Below are 15,531 nucleotides of genomic sequence, written 5' to 3'. Positions count from 1 at the left end.
GTGTTGAAAAAATAAGCTGAGCGGGTATGAGACTCGATACCGGCTCAACATGTGTCCAGGTCCTACCCATACTAGCTTAATTCCTGGCCATACTGGCTCATCTGTAAGCCCATATTTACTGCCAAGAGACTTGGATCATGATCCTGTAGACGAAGTTAGCAGTATGGACAGAGAAAGCCTTGCAGAGCCATTCTGTGTATCGCACGCTGGCGTCTATAAAAGACCCTTTTCTCTCTTCCATTCAGATTGAAATCCAGACACTTCCTTTTATCTCAGCATTGAAACTCCATACCCAGCCTTTCATTCCATCAAAATCTTCAGCGAAGATCTCATAAGCTTCAGCCGAGGAAAATGCAGATCTCCAACATTCTTCTCGCATTGATGGCCAGCGCAGCGGTCGTGGCGGCACCGGCCCCTGGAGCCAATGACGGCCTCCAACCTCGGGGTTGTCCCAATGGATGGAAACAGTGCGGTGTAAGTCATCCTCATCATGCATTATATATCACCCGGACGAATGTTCAGAACCAGATCCGCGAACTGGAAGAGAATATATCTGATAATGAATAGGTGTGTAATGGTACTTCTTGCAAGGTGGCAGGCTCAAACCGGTAAGCTTAGCCCACATGGTTTGACCATCGAGTTTATGGACAAGCACTAATATAGTCTGAAGAAAATGTGAAGGTGGAAGTGTAAGATTGACGATCTTTGCATATCAATTCCTAGATCAGATTTTGAGTACTGACTGGGTTTAGTGCACTGTGCAGAGCGGCGCAGGAGACGGGGCACTCTGTGGGAGTTTTCATCCGATGGCTATTGATATGGTTTGCCCTGGCAAGGCATGAAGCCCTTTTGAAGGAAAAAGGCGGGATTGATAGAGGTTGGACCTTGGGGATTGTTTTGGATTTCTTGTCAATTTGTCGCGTGCTTGCAGGGAGATGAAGAATCATATACAACAATGATGGCGCGATGGATATTATCTTGGATATTGTTTCAATGATGTTGACATTATATCAATATTCAATTGAACATGTTATCAACATTCCAAGCATGGAGGTGACCATTGCAAGTCTTGTAAAGATTGTGATAAGAGGAGGAATGGGGTGCTAAGGTTTGCTGATGTTGTTATGTCTCATATCTGCCAAGACCATAAGCACCGCCTGTCTCAAGAATGTGTTCCTTGACCCCTCGCCTTCCTGGTTGATCGAGGCGCTAAACTAGGCACCACCAGGCTCCAGCCTATAAATATCCTGGATAGCTTCATGTCTAGCCGAATCCAGACAAGCCTTATCGACTAAACGCTGTCTCGCCTCCCATATATAACATGCGACTCAGCCTCTTTGTTTTTTCTTTCAACATCCACCATCACCATCACCATGGGCAAACAAATCCCCTCCCCCGAGGATGATCTACCTCCAGCCTACTCCCCACCCTCCGTTCCCACCCAGGATCAATCTCAGTCTCAAAATGACGACGATCTCCTCCGCCCCACAGAGAGCTACGACTCCATTCTCGGCGGCAGACCCTACCACAGTCTCTCCAGCGCCACCCGTGCCACGTCCACCGTGACCTTATGGCCCGAATATTCGCAAGATGCCTCCGTTCTAGCGGATTTCATCACGGAACACACAGAGCTGCCTCCACAGCCCCACCTCTCCATCCGCGGCGAACACTCCGACAGCGGCGGCTCCAAGAACAACAAATCCAAAGTCGTCGACTTCGACTTCCAAATCGACCTCACCCGCTCCCTCATCCGCCACGGCGACTCCGCCTCCCGCTGGGCCTACACCTCCTGCGTCTCCGACAACGACGGCCAAAAGGCCTACCGCGGCGGGCGCTGGCGCTCGTCCGGCCCGTCCGCTCCCAGCGGCCGCATCGCCCTCCCAACAGACGATACCGAGCTCCCCGCCGACACGGACCTCGAGTCCGGCAACAACAACACAACATCAGAGACAACAAGCGAGGCGGAGATCAAGATGTGGAGCGCGCGGTTCTGCAACGACCCCGCGAGTGTCAAATCCTTCACTTTCACCCGCAGCCTCAATAATTTCGACTATGAAGTCCTGCGCCGCGAGCTAACCGGGCACCTGCGCAGTCTGAACTACGAAGGCACGATAACGATCGAGCCCGTGTTGCTCGGGTCCCGCGTGACGGTGTACTCCCCCCACTGGATCAACAAGCTGCGCAACAACGCCTTCGCCTTCTGGGCGTGTATCATCCTGCAGCTGTGGATCCTGACGTGGCCTGTTATCTGGCTACTCGAGAAGCGGTACGAGGTCGTCCGGACGCAGTGGCTCTTCTCTCGCACGACTTTCGAGCACACCGGCGAGCGGATCAGCGAGCACAGCGTGAGGGTGATCCGTCACACGGAGTATGCTGCTGGGAAAGATGAGATGGGTGTGGCGGAGATGTGGGCGCCTGTTGTGCGCCAGGCGGCATGGGAGAAGAAGCTGGGTGGGTGTGCGTTGGTGAAGGATGAGATTTCGGGGCTGAAGGCGAGGGACGAGGAGAGGAGGGCGCGGGCGCAGACTGGGGGGAATGAGTGGGTGGAGCGCACGCAGGCTGTGATGGGCGTTGCTCGGGGGTTGATGGGTGTGCCTGGTGGTCGTACTACTACTGGGGGGAGGGGAGGGTGGGGAAGGGATAGGAATAACTCGCGTAATGGGGCGTTGACTGTTTCGACGGGCAATTCGACGTGGAGTATCAATGTTTGATTTGTGGTTTTCTTTCGTTTGATGGTATTTGACCGAGTATCAGGATTGGATATGTATTGGAGAATCTGGGGACATCACTCATATAGTCTATTGACCATGGTGTTTCTACCTCACTTGCCATAATCTAGTCCCACCATTTGAGAATAGTTAATAGAAAATACACGTGGATAAAATCAACATGGAAGTAGCCTCTCATGTACCTCATGTCTCTCTACCCACACCACAAACAATGTACTAATCCTCCTTACAACGTAGACAAATCCTTCAAAACCGAGCCCACAAACCTCACGTGAGAACACATCGAATCGTTATCCTCGCTTGAACTACAGACAAACCGAATTCATGATCATAGATATTGATCGCACACCTCACCTCATGACTGCCTTGTCTTCCTAGCCAAGGACCCACTGATTAACTAAGCCCTACGGCGAGCACTACTCCACCGACGGGTGGGGCAGTCGTACTATTTTAGTTATACACAGACTATATGGGTTTGTTTTGGAGTTCATCTGGGACTATACATATATGTTTTGGACCTGATCTGGGTTGATGTCGAAATTGGCAGTGTGATAGTGGTACTCTGCGACCCCATGTTCTGTTTCCTCGACATAATGGCAACCCCCGCTAGTTCCAATATAGGGAACTGGAAAATAAAATCAAAGGAGGCGTATCAGAGAGCGGCGTTCAGCCTCAGTGCAACCCATGGAACTCGTCATGGAAATTGTGGCTTTCTGACCGCTCCCGGGCGTGCCGTCAGACAAACTGGTCTGGAGGCTCAGTAAAACACCCATCTGTGCATCAACGCGGATCTGGCCTTGCTATCTCCATCCTTCCACCATCAGAATGAACGCTATCAACCTTGTAGATTGTTTCTGGGGCGCTCCAACGTCGAAGGTCAAGTTAGTATACTTCTTGTGCGTTTCTTCCCTTGCTGATCTTGATAAAGCTTCTGCGAGGCGGACTACGCCATAAGCAGATATATCGCCGAGTTTGTCAACAGCCTGACAAACGTCATCTACAGTAAGTCACCGGAGAGATATGGAATTATGATCTAATTTTTGTCACTAGTAATCTACGGCATCTACGGGTTACGCCAACTGCGACAAAACGCGAACAAGTATGTTGATCCTTTACGTGCCCTTCCCTACTGGGGGCTCATAGCGGTCGGCCTGTGCTCGTTTGCATTCCATGCTAGCCTCAAGTACCACACCCAAATGAGTATGTGTCGTGTCTGTCCAACATGAGCTACCGTGCGGCTGATTATCCCCTCCATCAGTGGACGACGTCTCGATGCATTTCGCGACAACCCCCGTCCTACATCGTGTCCTGACAACTAATTCCAATCGTCGGGACTTTATCATTACTACTTTAGTGCTTGTTTCTACTTTGCTGCTTCTGATATTATTCCATATAATTACCGATGAGCTGGTCCTTCACTCCGTGCTATTTGTCGGCACGGTGACTTTCATTGGAGTTTATACTATTCGACTTATCAATAGCCGGACGCTGCCGGACTCACCTGCCTGGCGACAGACGTGGGGAATGGCTTGGTTTGGAATAGGTTGGCAATCTGATTGTACGATAGCATTTTGTACAACTGACTGGTGTGGATAGCAATTTTCAACTTTGGATATTGGCTTTGGCTGGCTGATCAGTGGGCCTGCAGCTTTTTAACCAGAGCGAGAGAAGCAATAGGCCTCCCCTGGGCTTTTTTATTGGAGTTGCACGGATGGTATTCTCCAGAACTCTTACGTGACACGTTTCCCTTCCCTGACGCACTAACTTGTTGGAATAGGTGGCATATCTGTACTGGAATAGGGGCATATACCTTTATTGCTGTTATAGATCTCCTACTCTCGGATGATGATATAAAAGACATTACACAGTCATTCGCCTGGCCTGCTTCCTGGGCGTCGACATCAATTTTCGCAGGATGTGAACCGTCTGTTGACAAGGAGGTTGGTGAGAAACAAAAGTAAAACACGGCCATGTATGTTTTCCGAGACGGAAGTCAGGCCAGACGCTCTCTGATAGTCTATTGCTTATTCCAAATTTGAGGTTTGTATCTATTTGAGTTGTTAGTCTAATCGATCCGGTCTACACTTGTTTCGAGGACGCTCTGGCTGTGTGTAGGGCTGTAGCAGAATTGATTTATTTAGGCCATGTATAAAGACCCCACACCATGATACCAAGCAGCAGTGACGCGCATTTTCTAGTTAAGGTCACTATACCAGATGTAGTAATCGTCATCACCGCAGACTGCAGAGTCACAGCTGGGTGTTTGATTCATGTGTGGTGGCTAGCTGCGCGATGTATACAGATCAGTGTGCACAGTGAAGAAACATACATTAGTGGATAACTAGCCATGATCTACCCGCATAGCTGAAAAAGCCCACTGCATGAACTAGTAGAATAGCACATCCGAAGTGCAGCCAAACCTGTATGAACCATGTATGTACTCCGTACTATGCAGTGAAGCAAACAATGCCCTGTTCCAGATCTCCACTGGAGAATGAGTGATCCACTTTACGGTCCGAGCGAAGGGACTCCGCTCATCTGGTTGGAAGCGGACCTGGCCGGGAGTGGGGCCTGCCGCCCGGGAATGGAAACGAGGAGATCTGGTTGCCGATCATTCTATCCATAGTGCATAGCTGCGTGTGGGTGTGGATGTACTTTGTAGGTTTGATGCAGATTCAGAGAACGTGCGGGGAGGTATGCTTTTGACTGAGTCTTGTGCCAAACATTCTCATCAACTAGCTATACAGTCTACTCGCTTCAATGGTCACGTGGACCGACATGTAACCTAGTACTTGGGCTGGTCTTTATGGGTTTCCTCCATAATACGAATGAGGCCACCGTTTAGAGAGAAATTTTGAAAGGCTCTATCAGGATTGTCGGCGTTCGTGTTCGGCGGGAGATGTTTGACGTTTGGATGCAGGTAGGGACAAATCGAGTAGTGACCGAGTGTTGATTCGCTGGCAGACGAGGTAGGAAAGGATGCTTCAAGGGTTGCGGGTTTGGCTCAGGATGACGACTGTCGATCTTTCGTGTCTTGAGTATGTTATTGGATGTCTCTTCATGGCCTCTATTCTCTCCCTCATATTTTTACATATTTTTACGTGAGCTGAGAGGTTTGCCTTCCTGTGTCTCGGACTTCCCGAGAAAAGAAATTCTATTCCACGGCACAGTATACCGTTACTGACATACCAGTAGATTTACACAAGCTAATGGCAACGTGGCTGGCTGGTCAAGTGCCGTGGCGGCATGTCCGTCATGTACGAAGTGTTCACGATAGATCTCATATCCTCTGCCGAGTTCTTGTAACAGCTGCAAGCGCCCACCGGCGCAGCCGGATCTCCAATTAGCCCAGCTGTGATGCAGCGTGTCCCTGGGCAAGTTCGTGACAGGCTAGTATTCTCCATTAATAACAGCTACATGGTTCTCTAGCCCAGCTGGATCCACAATTGACTGAGTTTGATGTAGGATGTCCTCGGAAGAGCGGAGCGGTCTCCAACTACTACGTCATTCCACGGTTGAGACTCCTCTTCATCCATGTTGCTGGGTCCCTGAGAGCTGCCATTCGTGGCATTGCGAAAATTATACACCCTGCCAAGGGATTGACCGTCAACAGGCGTGGTGGCTGGCGTCCCGAATCTCGCGCGAGGCAACGATGCTCCTCATCCGAGCGTCTCGCCAGCTGTGACAGTGGATGGGGGTGCAGAGACCACGATCATCAATACCCTATCATTCCATCCATCGAACTCGTCGGATCTGGCGAGATAGATTGGCGACGAAGGTATAAATACCCCATCTAGCACCACCTTCACCTCACTCAATCATCAGCAATCTTCTGTGTTAAAGACGAATACGACCACGACCAACACTCTATACTCTCCCTTCACGTTGATACCATCCCTTCAAAATGCGTGCGGTAATCTGGGGCGCGGCCTTCTTTGCGGCGCAGGCGGCTTCGCAAGCGTCCAGCAAATGCGGAACCGAAGAGAAGTGCAACAAGCTGTGCCAGGACGAGTGGGGAGCAGGCTACCTTTGCAAGCAATACGACGCCAAGGCCAAGGCGTGCAGGGGCTGTGTGGACTTCAAATGCATGACGCGAAAGGAGACCCCGTACCGGGACCCGATCACGGGCACCTTGGACTGCTGCCCGGCCGACACCCATTTCGAATTCAATGAGAAAGCGAAGAAGGGCATGTGCTGCGACGACAACAAGTTCCTCAGCGTGAATGCCACCTTCGGCGCCGTCGGCTGCTGCCCGAAAGGGCAGCCCAAACACGCTCTGTTCGTCGACCCCGAATCCGGCGAATCCTCCTGCTGTGAGGCCACGGCCATTGGCTTCTGGGATGGAGTGTGTCACTTGCCGGACCCCGGCCCAGGCCCCAACCCAGATCCCAACCCAGACCCCAAGCCAAAGCCGAAGCCGGATCCCAAACGATGCGGACATCAGATCTGCCCCCCGGACGAGCATGACATGGGCATCGAGTACGGCAAATGCTACCGGCTGATCAGCCCCGTCACGGGCTTCCCGCTGGCGCTGAACGGGGACTACCGCATCGCCGAGTCAGCGCAGTCCCCTCTGTGGCAGTTCCGCGTGTGCCACAGCCCCACCGACTGCACCCCGGGCGGAACCGTCAAGGCTGACGGGAAATTCGCCCTCCAGGACGTGATCGGACCGGTCAACATCCAGGACCCGGGTCCATGGTTCGTTTGCAACGGTGGCCATTACCTACCGTGCAAGGACGCAAAACTGGCCAAATCCTTCACCGCAAAGAAATGGTGTACCTCGGACGGCTGTGGCATCTGCCTTGCAGCGGATCCCAAGGGCATCGGTCGTGTCTGCCCGGGTGGCCATGCTCTGGGTGACAACAACAACCCTCGCCAGTGTATTCCGTTCAAGGTCGAGGAAGTGTCCTGTCTGGACAAGAACCCCCTGGATAAATCGACATCGGTTGAGGACTCTGATGAGTGGCAGTATGACCACGAGCTGTGAGAGGATGACCGTCTGGACAGTCGGAATGCTGGATCCTGAAGTCACCAATGTATGGCGAGAATGAACCTGAAGGAAGCCCTGTCCTGTATATAGACAGGACATGTGTTAGAATGATCAATACAAACCCCATAGCATGGGGTCTATTCATTGGATATCCATATCAGCCATTGTGTTCCAGGAGAAGAATCGACGTCGTAGTTATTTCCCTCCAGGAGACGGACTGGCGGAGAATTTTATCTCCAGCGGATGTGCTCAGGCATCCCCGCTAATCCGCATTGGGTCCGTCCGGCGGTTCCCCACCATTCCTGAATCTTTCTCCATCGGACAACTCGTATATATCTTTCGTCATTCCCTCCTGGCTGTCGCTGTGCTTACCTTCCTTACGTCCGGCCTTGTGGTCTATTTTCTGACATCTACCCTGGTCCATCATCGGATAAACGACTCTGCCGAACACAGCCATCCCTCGTGCGACACGGACTACGGCTCGAATTGCTACGGTTCTAGGCCCGCAGTTGATCTGGCGCATTGATCGGTCGTCGTATATCGTCTATACTGCTCCTTAGCCTCGCTCATTCGCTGGTATCGCTTCTTCTATTATACTTACCTATTGCTCCTTTCTTTTCACCGCGACCTGCCAATGCCGACCTGAAATGGAGCCAACCCAGCCCGGGGACGAACCCGCCGGCGCTATTGCCGAAAGCCCCACGGACGACTCTCCGAGCGCGGTCGGCAAGCGACGATGGAGGCGCAATCGAATTGCCTGTGATTCCTGCCACTCGCGACGGGTGAGATGCGATCGCGCTTTTCCGTGTTCTCGCTGCCTTCGAAGCGATGTTCACTGCCAGTTTACACGTGAACGTCGCAAGCGGGGACGCATTGCACGGCCGAAGCTAGCAGAGACAGACGCGAGACTGGAAAAGGCGCCGCCTCCAGAGCCTTCCGCGGCCCCGATGAGAAAAGACAGGGTACCGGCAGTTGTCGGTGCCGAAGCGGTGGCTACACCGGCAGCGAATGTAAACTCTCCGGAGCTTAGCTTCCATCATCGCTCGCCGGTCACGAACGATGTGACCATGTCTGTTCAGAGCGTCGATGAGCGACGTTCCCAGGCAAGCACGTCCCTGCCTTCTACTCGGCCCAGGGTGCGTGGCAATGTGACGGAGGAATGGCTGTCCGGGGCCCATGTATCTCCTGGAGCGTATGAGGATTTGAGGGCCTCGGGACTTCTGGACGACGTGCCGCAGCGGGTGCTGGAGATGTGGAATGGGGTCGATCTGGCCGCCGGCGGCGCTCCCACTTCGAACCGATCAAAGACGAGTCAGTCGGCGGGAGGGCAGTCTACCTCCCTCAAGTACCCTGTGCTACAGCCACTCATGCCCTACGTGGAGGCGAACCTGCCCCGGCGGTTAGTGTTCGACCTGCTCGAGCTGTATTTTACCAGCGCGTTCTCGACCTATATGCACCCCGTGTGCCACCATATACACTGTTATGTACTACGAAAGGCGTCCTTTTTGACTCGCGACAATTATCGCGCGAGCAGTCCAGCGCTCCTGGCGAGTATGCTCTGGGTGGCCGCGCTTGACGACCGGGCCTTTGCGCTACCGATCTCCCCGCCCCAGCGCAAGAAAATATGCCAGTTTCTCTGCGCGCTGACGATCCATTTGCTCCGACCGTTGATTCACGTTTCCTTCAAAGACCAGGCCGGGAATAGCACGAGTACTCCGGGTGCTGCTGCGGGAGTGGCGCCGGAAGGCCCGCCTCCCACCGTGCATCACTCGTTCGAAGGTCGTGGTGATGATTGGGGCTTGGTTGGACCCGCCGGGTCGCTAGACGATGTAATTACCTACGTTCACGTGGCATCGATCATCTCCTCGAGCGAACAAAAGGCAGCCAGCATGCGCTGGTGAGTACGACCAAACGTTTCTTCTTGACGATTAGACTAACGGGATTAGGTGGCATGCGGCCTTCACGTTAGCTCGGGAACTCAAGCTCAACCAGGAGATTGATGTCATGCCGAGTGTTGACAACCACCCCGAGGATTCCAGCCCGTCGGTCGATTACTCGCTGTCAGGATGGGACGGGGTTGATACCGGCCCCTTTTTCGATCATGCCAACCCAGCCCGATCGTGCCTCAACTGCGTGTGCGACCGCACCACTGCCTCCGGCGCGACCATCACGGAGGAATCCCGCGAGGAGCGCCGTCGGGCGTGGTGGCTTCTATACATAATGGACCGCCATCTAGCTTTGTGTTATAACCGACCGCTGGCTCTGCTAGACGCCGAGAGCGAGGACCTCCTCCTGCCGCTGGACGAAGGCTCATGGCAGGCGGGGAACATCCACAGCAACAGTCCCAAGCCAGACGGACCGCAGTGTGCCCTCTCGGGCGTCAAAAACAGACGTCGCGTGTTTCCCAACTTCATCTGCCACGACCATTCGATCTTCGGCTTCTTCCTGCCCCTCATGACAATCACCGGAGAACTGATCGACCTCAACCAAGCGCGCAACCACCCAATGCTCGGCGTCCGCCTACACGGCAAAGACGCCTGGGACGTGCATCTCAACGAAGTCCTGGGACAGCTCGAGATCTACAAAGCGAGCCTGACCACTTTCGCCGCCACCACAGTCGATACCTCAACCTTACTCCCCGCCACATACCCCACATCCAAGCCAGACGCCCCAGCGGTCGACCCGGCCCTGGCGCAGGCCTACTCCTGGCACACGCAAACCGTCATCTCCTACGCCTCATACCTAGTCCACGTCCTCCACATCCTCCTCGTCGGCAAATGGGACCCCGTCTCCCTAATCGAAGACAAAGACTTCTGGACCTCCTCCCCAGCCTTCGCCTCTACAATCTCGCACGCGCTCGACGCAGCCGACTCCGTCAACCAAATCCTCCGCTACGATCCAGACATCAGCTTCATGCCTTACTTCTTCGGCATCCAGCTCCTCCAAGGCAGCTTCCTCCTCCTTTTAATCGTCGAGCGTCTCCAAAAGGAAGCAGGCGAGGGCATCCTCAACGCATGCGAGGTCATGATCCGCGCTACTGAATCATGCGTCGTCACGCTCAACACAGAGTACCAGCGCAATTTCCGTCAAGTCATGCGCAGTGCCGTCGCCCAGGCGCGCGGTCGGCCTGTCAACCACAGCGAGATTCGCCATCGCCGCAAGGCTGTTCTTGCTTTGTATCGCTGGACGCGAAAGGGGACGGGGCTGGCGCTTTGACGTTCCTCTGCTGGACTGCATATACCGCCTCGGTATAACCTGTATAATAGTGTATTATAATCAACATAATCCGAGATTATTCATGCATGGCAGAGAAAATAATAGACACTAACAACCCAAGCGAGCACAGCATGACCAAAACAAGAAGTAGTATATTCACCAAACGATAGGCACTAACACCCCAAGCGAGCACAGCACGACCAAAACAAGAAATAGTGTATTGACCAAATAGTCCAGATCGCCGAACCTGACACACCGATCGATTTGTCTACGAGCTAGCGGCATAAATGCTCCTCCTATCACCCTGCATAAACCAAAACTAAACCGCACATCGGCAGATGATGATATCCGATCTACCTTTACCCCACTAAACCTCAGATCAGCCTTTGCTTGTCCAACTTCGCTTATAAAATGTAAGCCTGTTTGACAGCCTTGTGGCTCGTGACTTTACTGAACTGAAACACCTCGCCTGTTGCCTGCCAAGATCAACCCTTGTAGGGCTCCCCCGCTTTCGCTGATCGGGGCGAACTGTTATATCTTGCCAGGTATCTTCAGATGAGGAGGGGTAATATACCCCAGGACGTGTCTAGGCTTGTGTTCGTGTTGGTTCATTAGTGGGACAGTGTGTTTTAGTATAAAGTGGATGTTTCAATTTATGCAGTATCGTAAGGGTCTTAACGCTCGGTTAAATAGATATGGTTCGGCATTTTGCTTGGGATCGGTATGATTCATCTACCGGTGTTATTTGAGCAATAAGCATACATACGGTGAAGATCTAGGGAATCTATAGAGAAAAGGAACCATACTTAGTGACTTACACTGGTTGCAATCACAGCTTTCAAAACAGTGATCATGCGGGGTCTCGGTGAGACTATCATGAAACGGAATCTTTGCAACAGCGTTATTGTTTCTATCTAGACCATAAAACATCCGTTATACTGTGATAATAAAGAACCAGCCGGCGAATCCAATTCTTGATCACAGTGAGTATACTATTGGATTGACCTGCAGAGGCATCCCATCTTGCACTGGCCAGCTCTGTTTCTGGGAAAGCGGGCTTTGTGGTTTTGTAAAGTATGTGGAAAAGACTACCACTCGGCTACAAAAGATATCGAGACACTTCTGAGCTCTGTGGGTACCCTTTGATATACTATCTTATATCGCGACAAAGTACAACTCAGACTCAAACCAGTGCTTGAACTCTCGGCACCATACCATCTAGTTCGATCAAAGAGTCATTGACCTCGTCCTCAGACAAAGAAGGGGATATAAAATCAAAGGTTTATTTTGAACCTAGCGATGAAGACTCGGATGGAGCAGACAATACAAAGAAAAACGGACTTGTCGACCATCATGAAAAAGAGTCGGAGCAGAAGATGAAACCCACCGTTCTGCACTTCTAAACAATGAAAGGAAATCCCTCCAGGAGACCAACGCCTATATAATCTGTTTGAAGACCTTCGATATATACTTATTCACCAAAACAAAATCACCAGATCGACATGGAGACTGCAAGCCAGAACAACGCCGAAGGCCTTTCTCGCCCCGCGACTAGGGCCTATCTGAGTGTACCAAAGAGGATTTCTCGGATAGCAGAGACAATCATCATTGGTCTGGGTGTCAAAAAAGAAGCCAAACCACCAGGCTATGAGGTTATCTGGTCGAAGAATGTGGGTATTTTCCTAATGATCCCCTTATGCAAAACTTGAATACTAATCAATTTGCTTGACAAAGGCAAGCGGAAAGTGGCTCTATGACGACTATTTTGAGAAGGTGCTGGGTGCCTTACAAGCCTTGCAAGAACGCCTGAATACATTAATTTATAACGAGAAAGATGACCCTTAGGGGATCAGCGATAATGTTGTCTTTGACATCTCCGGTATCTTCAACCGTGAGCATGATTCAGCCTCATCTCATACCTTCCAATCCCAGTGATACTGTCAGCGAGTTTCACGATACCAGCGGCGGCAATGTCAGGGGCCGCTTCGAGGTCACGATTTCCGATACTACATCAAGTCTCCAGCAAATTCCAGAACGAGCTTTTGGGAAACTGAAGCCGGGGTGTAGCCCATCGCCAAAAGCATGGGGAATACACTCCGGGGCAGGCTGGGACAACACGAAGATATGGTACATTGTCGGTCTAGGGTTCTTCCTTCCCAGTTTGTCGTTTGCAATATTATGGTCAGTTTTCGAGGATACTTTCCCTGGCGCGTTCGCAATCGCGAGCTGGTGGGTGACAGGAACCGCGATTATCGTGGGTATCATGGAAACAAGGGATTTGCAAGCCAGATGATTCTTTGAGGATATCAGTCAGGTCAAGCCCTGCCAAACTGCTGTTTGGTTTCTTGGTGCATTGGCTAAGATCATTCACCCTATCTGATGATGTCAATCTAGATTATGATCATTGTTATTTAGGTAAGCTTGAGCATGGTTGTATTGGCATCAGCCTTCGCAGGGAAAGATGAGATTCAGAGGCTGGCCTGATTCAGTTGACACTATCATGCAAAGGCGAGCGATGCAACTACCTACGATAGCTAAATCACTAAGCCTTTTGGGGTAGCCTGCATCCTATAGCATAGATTCAGCTTTATTTAGTTAGCAAGAAAACAGGTTATTGTTTATACTGGGTGTCTTATTTATTTTCTTTCATATTTCTACATAGTGGGCCACTGTCAAAGGTTGCAAGAGATTGTCTGCGAGTGTATAGTAATTGCCGGTAGTCCCAGCTATTACTACTAGGCATGATATAATTACAGATAATTGTAAGCCATACTAGCTATATAAGAGTTATTTTACTCAGCTTACAACCCTTTACCAGATCTGATACAGTCACATGTTGTCTTGCTATCTAGCTTTTCCATTAGTTGGTTGTGAAAACATTGCTTTCTTATACTTATCACTCACTAGCTAGACTATAACCTGATTTTGAATATATACTGATCATTTAGTCACTGTATACAATACCCTCTAACCCTATTAGATACTTACTGTGACTTTGTTATCTTCAGTATGATTTAAGCAGTCTGAACTTCCTTTCTTCTCTCTTCTCTCCTCTCCTCTCCTCTACATATATGGAAGAGTGAGACATGTAATCAGCCAACATGTCAGCTATTCTGGAGGGCACTCTCCTACAGAATGCTTATTGGCAGTTCATATATTCTTGGCTCATGTCCTATAAGTCTTGAAAGAGCGCCTGGATGCATCAACATATGACAGGAAAAGTAAACAGTCCTTCGAGGGCAGCACGGCTCTATACTCTCTCACATATCGAGTCTTTTCGACAGCGACCAGGATCCAGCCTCAGTTCAAACTGAGATTTCTTGCGTAATGGATGGCGGAGCTGAGGTATGTCACACCAGATATCCAAGAGTGGGTATTATGGTGCAGGACTGATTTGATACTTTGCTTAGAAGTTTATCTATCTGGAGAATGACCATATAGATGTATGAGATCACGAACAAATTGTGAAACTGGGAAACCTTGCAATTGCATACCGCCAGTTGACCTTGCCAACCCAAGCCCAGAACATGAATACTGCCCAGTACCGGCCGAGCTATCGCCGCCTCTTGGATCAAAGCTTCTGGTGATGTATGTTTCGTCGCCCCGACAGATTGGAAGTTGGTCAAAAGGGCCCACGGAGAACTCAAGCCGAGGGGTGGCCCGCCGAGGGAAGCATGGGGAATCTACATGACGGAAGGCTGGGATGAGTCCAAAATATGGTGTATCGTCGGTTTCGGGGTCTTTCTTCCAAGTTTGTTGTTTGCAATATTCTGGGCGGTCTTCAAGGGTGATGTCGAGGGAGCGTTTGCAATAGCCGGTTGGTGGGTCGCAGGAGCAGCTATTGTCGTCGGCATCATGGGAAACAAGACCATGCAAGCGCTGTGATGTGCCCTATGTAATGGCGACAAGCTGGATCATGGTCATTAAGCTAGTTCTGCGGAAAGACGACCTTGAATCGCTGACCTGATTCAGCTGACATTCTTATGCAAAAAGCGAATATCACAACTACCTACACCAACCAAAGCATTGTAGTTTATGGAGTGGCCCCTGCCTCCTACGACACATATAAAGCTGTACTTAGCTGTCAAAGCAGCACGTAGTGGAATATAATGGACAGTTTCCAGGCATCGGAGCACTTAATCAGAGAAGGATCTCTGAAAAAGACTACACCGGGGCTTGTGGTTCCGTTGCCACTCCGTCGATCATGCTTCATCCTGGGAAGACGTGAAGTTACACTAGACATCGAGCGTGGCAAATCTCCCGATCGCAATCTCCTAGGTCCTGTCGACGGGCCAGAAGAGTGGAGTTACTGTGGGGGCTATGGTGGCAACGGTCAGAATATTGATGATCTTGATCATCCTTGATATTATGAAAACTGCATATAGCTGCAAGAGTCAAATACAATTTGCGGAGAAAACTCTGTGCTGACGTGTTGGTTGATCATGTCTCACTGATCCATGATTACTAGGGCCTTTCGAGAAGTAGATATCAGAGCAACTGGCTAAGCCATAGCGAGTGGATAGACAGTAGCGAAGGTCGAAGTCTCAACACAGGGCTGGGAGGCCTTGTATAGACCCACCGGAGGGTAAATCAGTA

General features: G+C 51.0%; 5 protein-coding genes across 5 annotated transcripts; all 5 read left to right on the top strand.

The window, feature by feature from the left end:
• The first annotated feature begins 1,196 nt into the window (after positions 1 to 1,196).
• Positions 1,197 to 2,877, top strand: P168DRAFT_267285 (uncharacterized protein). The gene has a single exon (XM_024835031.1). It carries the CDS (start codon positions 1,374 to 1,376, stop codon positions 2,709 to 2,711), a length of 1,338 nt encoding a protein of 445 aa, XP_024693274.1. The 5' UTR covers positions 1,197 to 1,373; the 3' UTR covers positions 2,712 to 2,877.
• A 599-nt stretch (positions 2,878 to 3,476) lies between these two features.
• Positions 3,477 to 4,812, top strand: P168DRAFT_310266 (ceramidase). Its single transcript, XM_024839381.1, has 6 exons — positions 3,477 to 3,610; positions 3,658 to 3,731; positions 3,780 to 3,929; positions 3,988 to 4,272; positions 4,326 to 4,443; positions 4,507 to 4,812. Exons 1-6 carry the CDS (start codon positions 3,555 to 3,557, stop codon positions 4,688 to 4,690), a joined length of 867 nt encoding a protein of 288 aa, XP_024693273.1. The 5' UTR covers positions 3,477 to 3,554; the 3' UTR covers positions 4,691 to 4,812.
• A 1,543-nt stretch (positions 4,813 to 6,355) lies between these two features.
• P168DRAFT_137388 (cysteine-rich secreted protein) lies at positions 6,356 to 7,980 on the top strand. The gene has a single exon (XM_024832727.1). The coding sequence runs from the start codon at positions 6,634 to 6,636 to the stop codon at positions 7,714 to 7,716; it is 1,083 nt and encodes a 360-aa protein (XP_024693272.1). The 5' UTR covers positions 6,356 to 6,633; the 3' UTR covers positions 7,717 to 7,980.
• Positions 7,981 to 8,107: 127 nt separating this feature from the next.
• Positions 8,108 to 11,010, top strand: P168DRAFT_251437 (Zn(II)2Cys6 transcription factor). The gene is made up of 2 exons (XM_024834269.1): positions 8,108 to 9,616; positions 9,666 to 11,010. Exons 1-2 carry the CDS (start codon positions 8,367 to 8,369, stop codon positions 10,933 to 10,935), a joined length of 2,520 nt encoding a protein of 839 aa, XP_024693271.1. The 5' UTR covers positions 8,108 to 8,366; the 3' UTR covers positions 10,936 to 11,010.
• Positions 11,011 to 14,430: 3,420 nt separating this feature from the next.
• On the top strand, positions 14,431 to 14,998 carry P168DRAFT_289557 (uncharacterized protein). Its single transcript, XM_024837029.1, has one exon. It carries the CDS (start codon positions 14,623 to 14,625, stop codon positions 14,818 to 14,820), a length of 198 nt encoding a protein of 65 aa, XP_024693270.1. The 5' UTR covers positions 14,431 to 14,622; the 3' UTR covers positions 14,821 to 14,998.
• The last annotated feature ends 533 nt before the right edge of the window (positions 14,999 to 15,531 follow it).

This window comes from Aspergillus campestris, assembly GCF_002847485.1.
Source record: "Aspergillus campestris IBT 28561 chromosome Unknown P168scaffold_5, whole genome shotgun sequence".
In the NCBI taxonomy this organism is placed as follows: Eukaryota; Fungi; Ascomycota; class Eurotiomycetes; order Eurotiales; family Aspergillaceae; genus Aspergillus; species Aspergillus campestris.
This window is presented reverse-complemented; position numbering and strand designations above follow the sequence as displayed.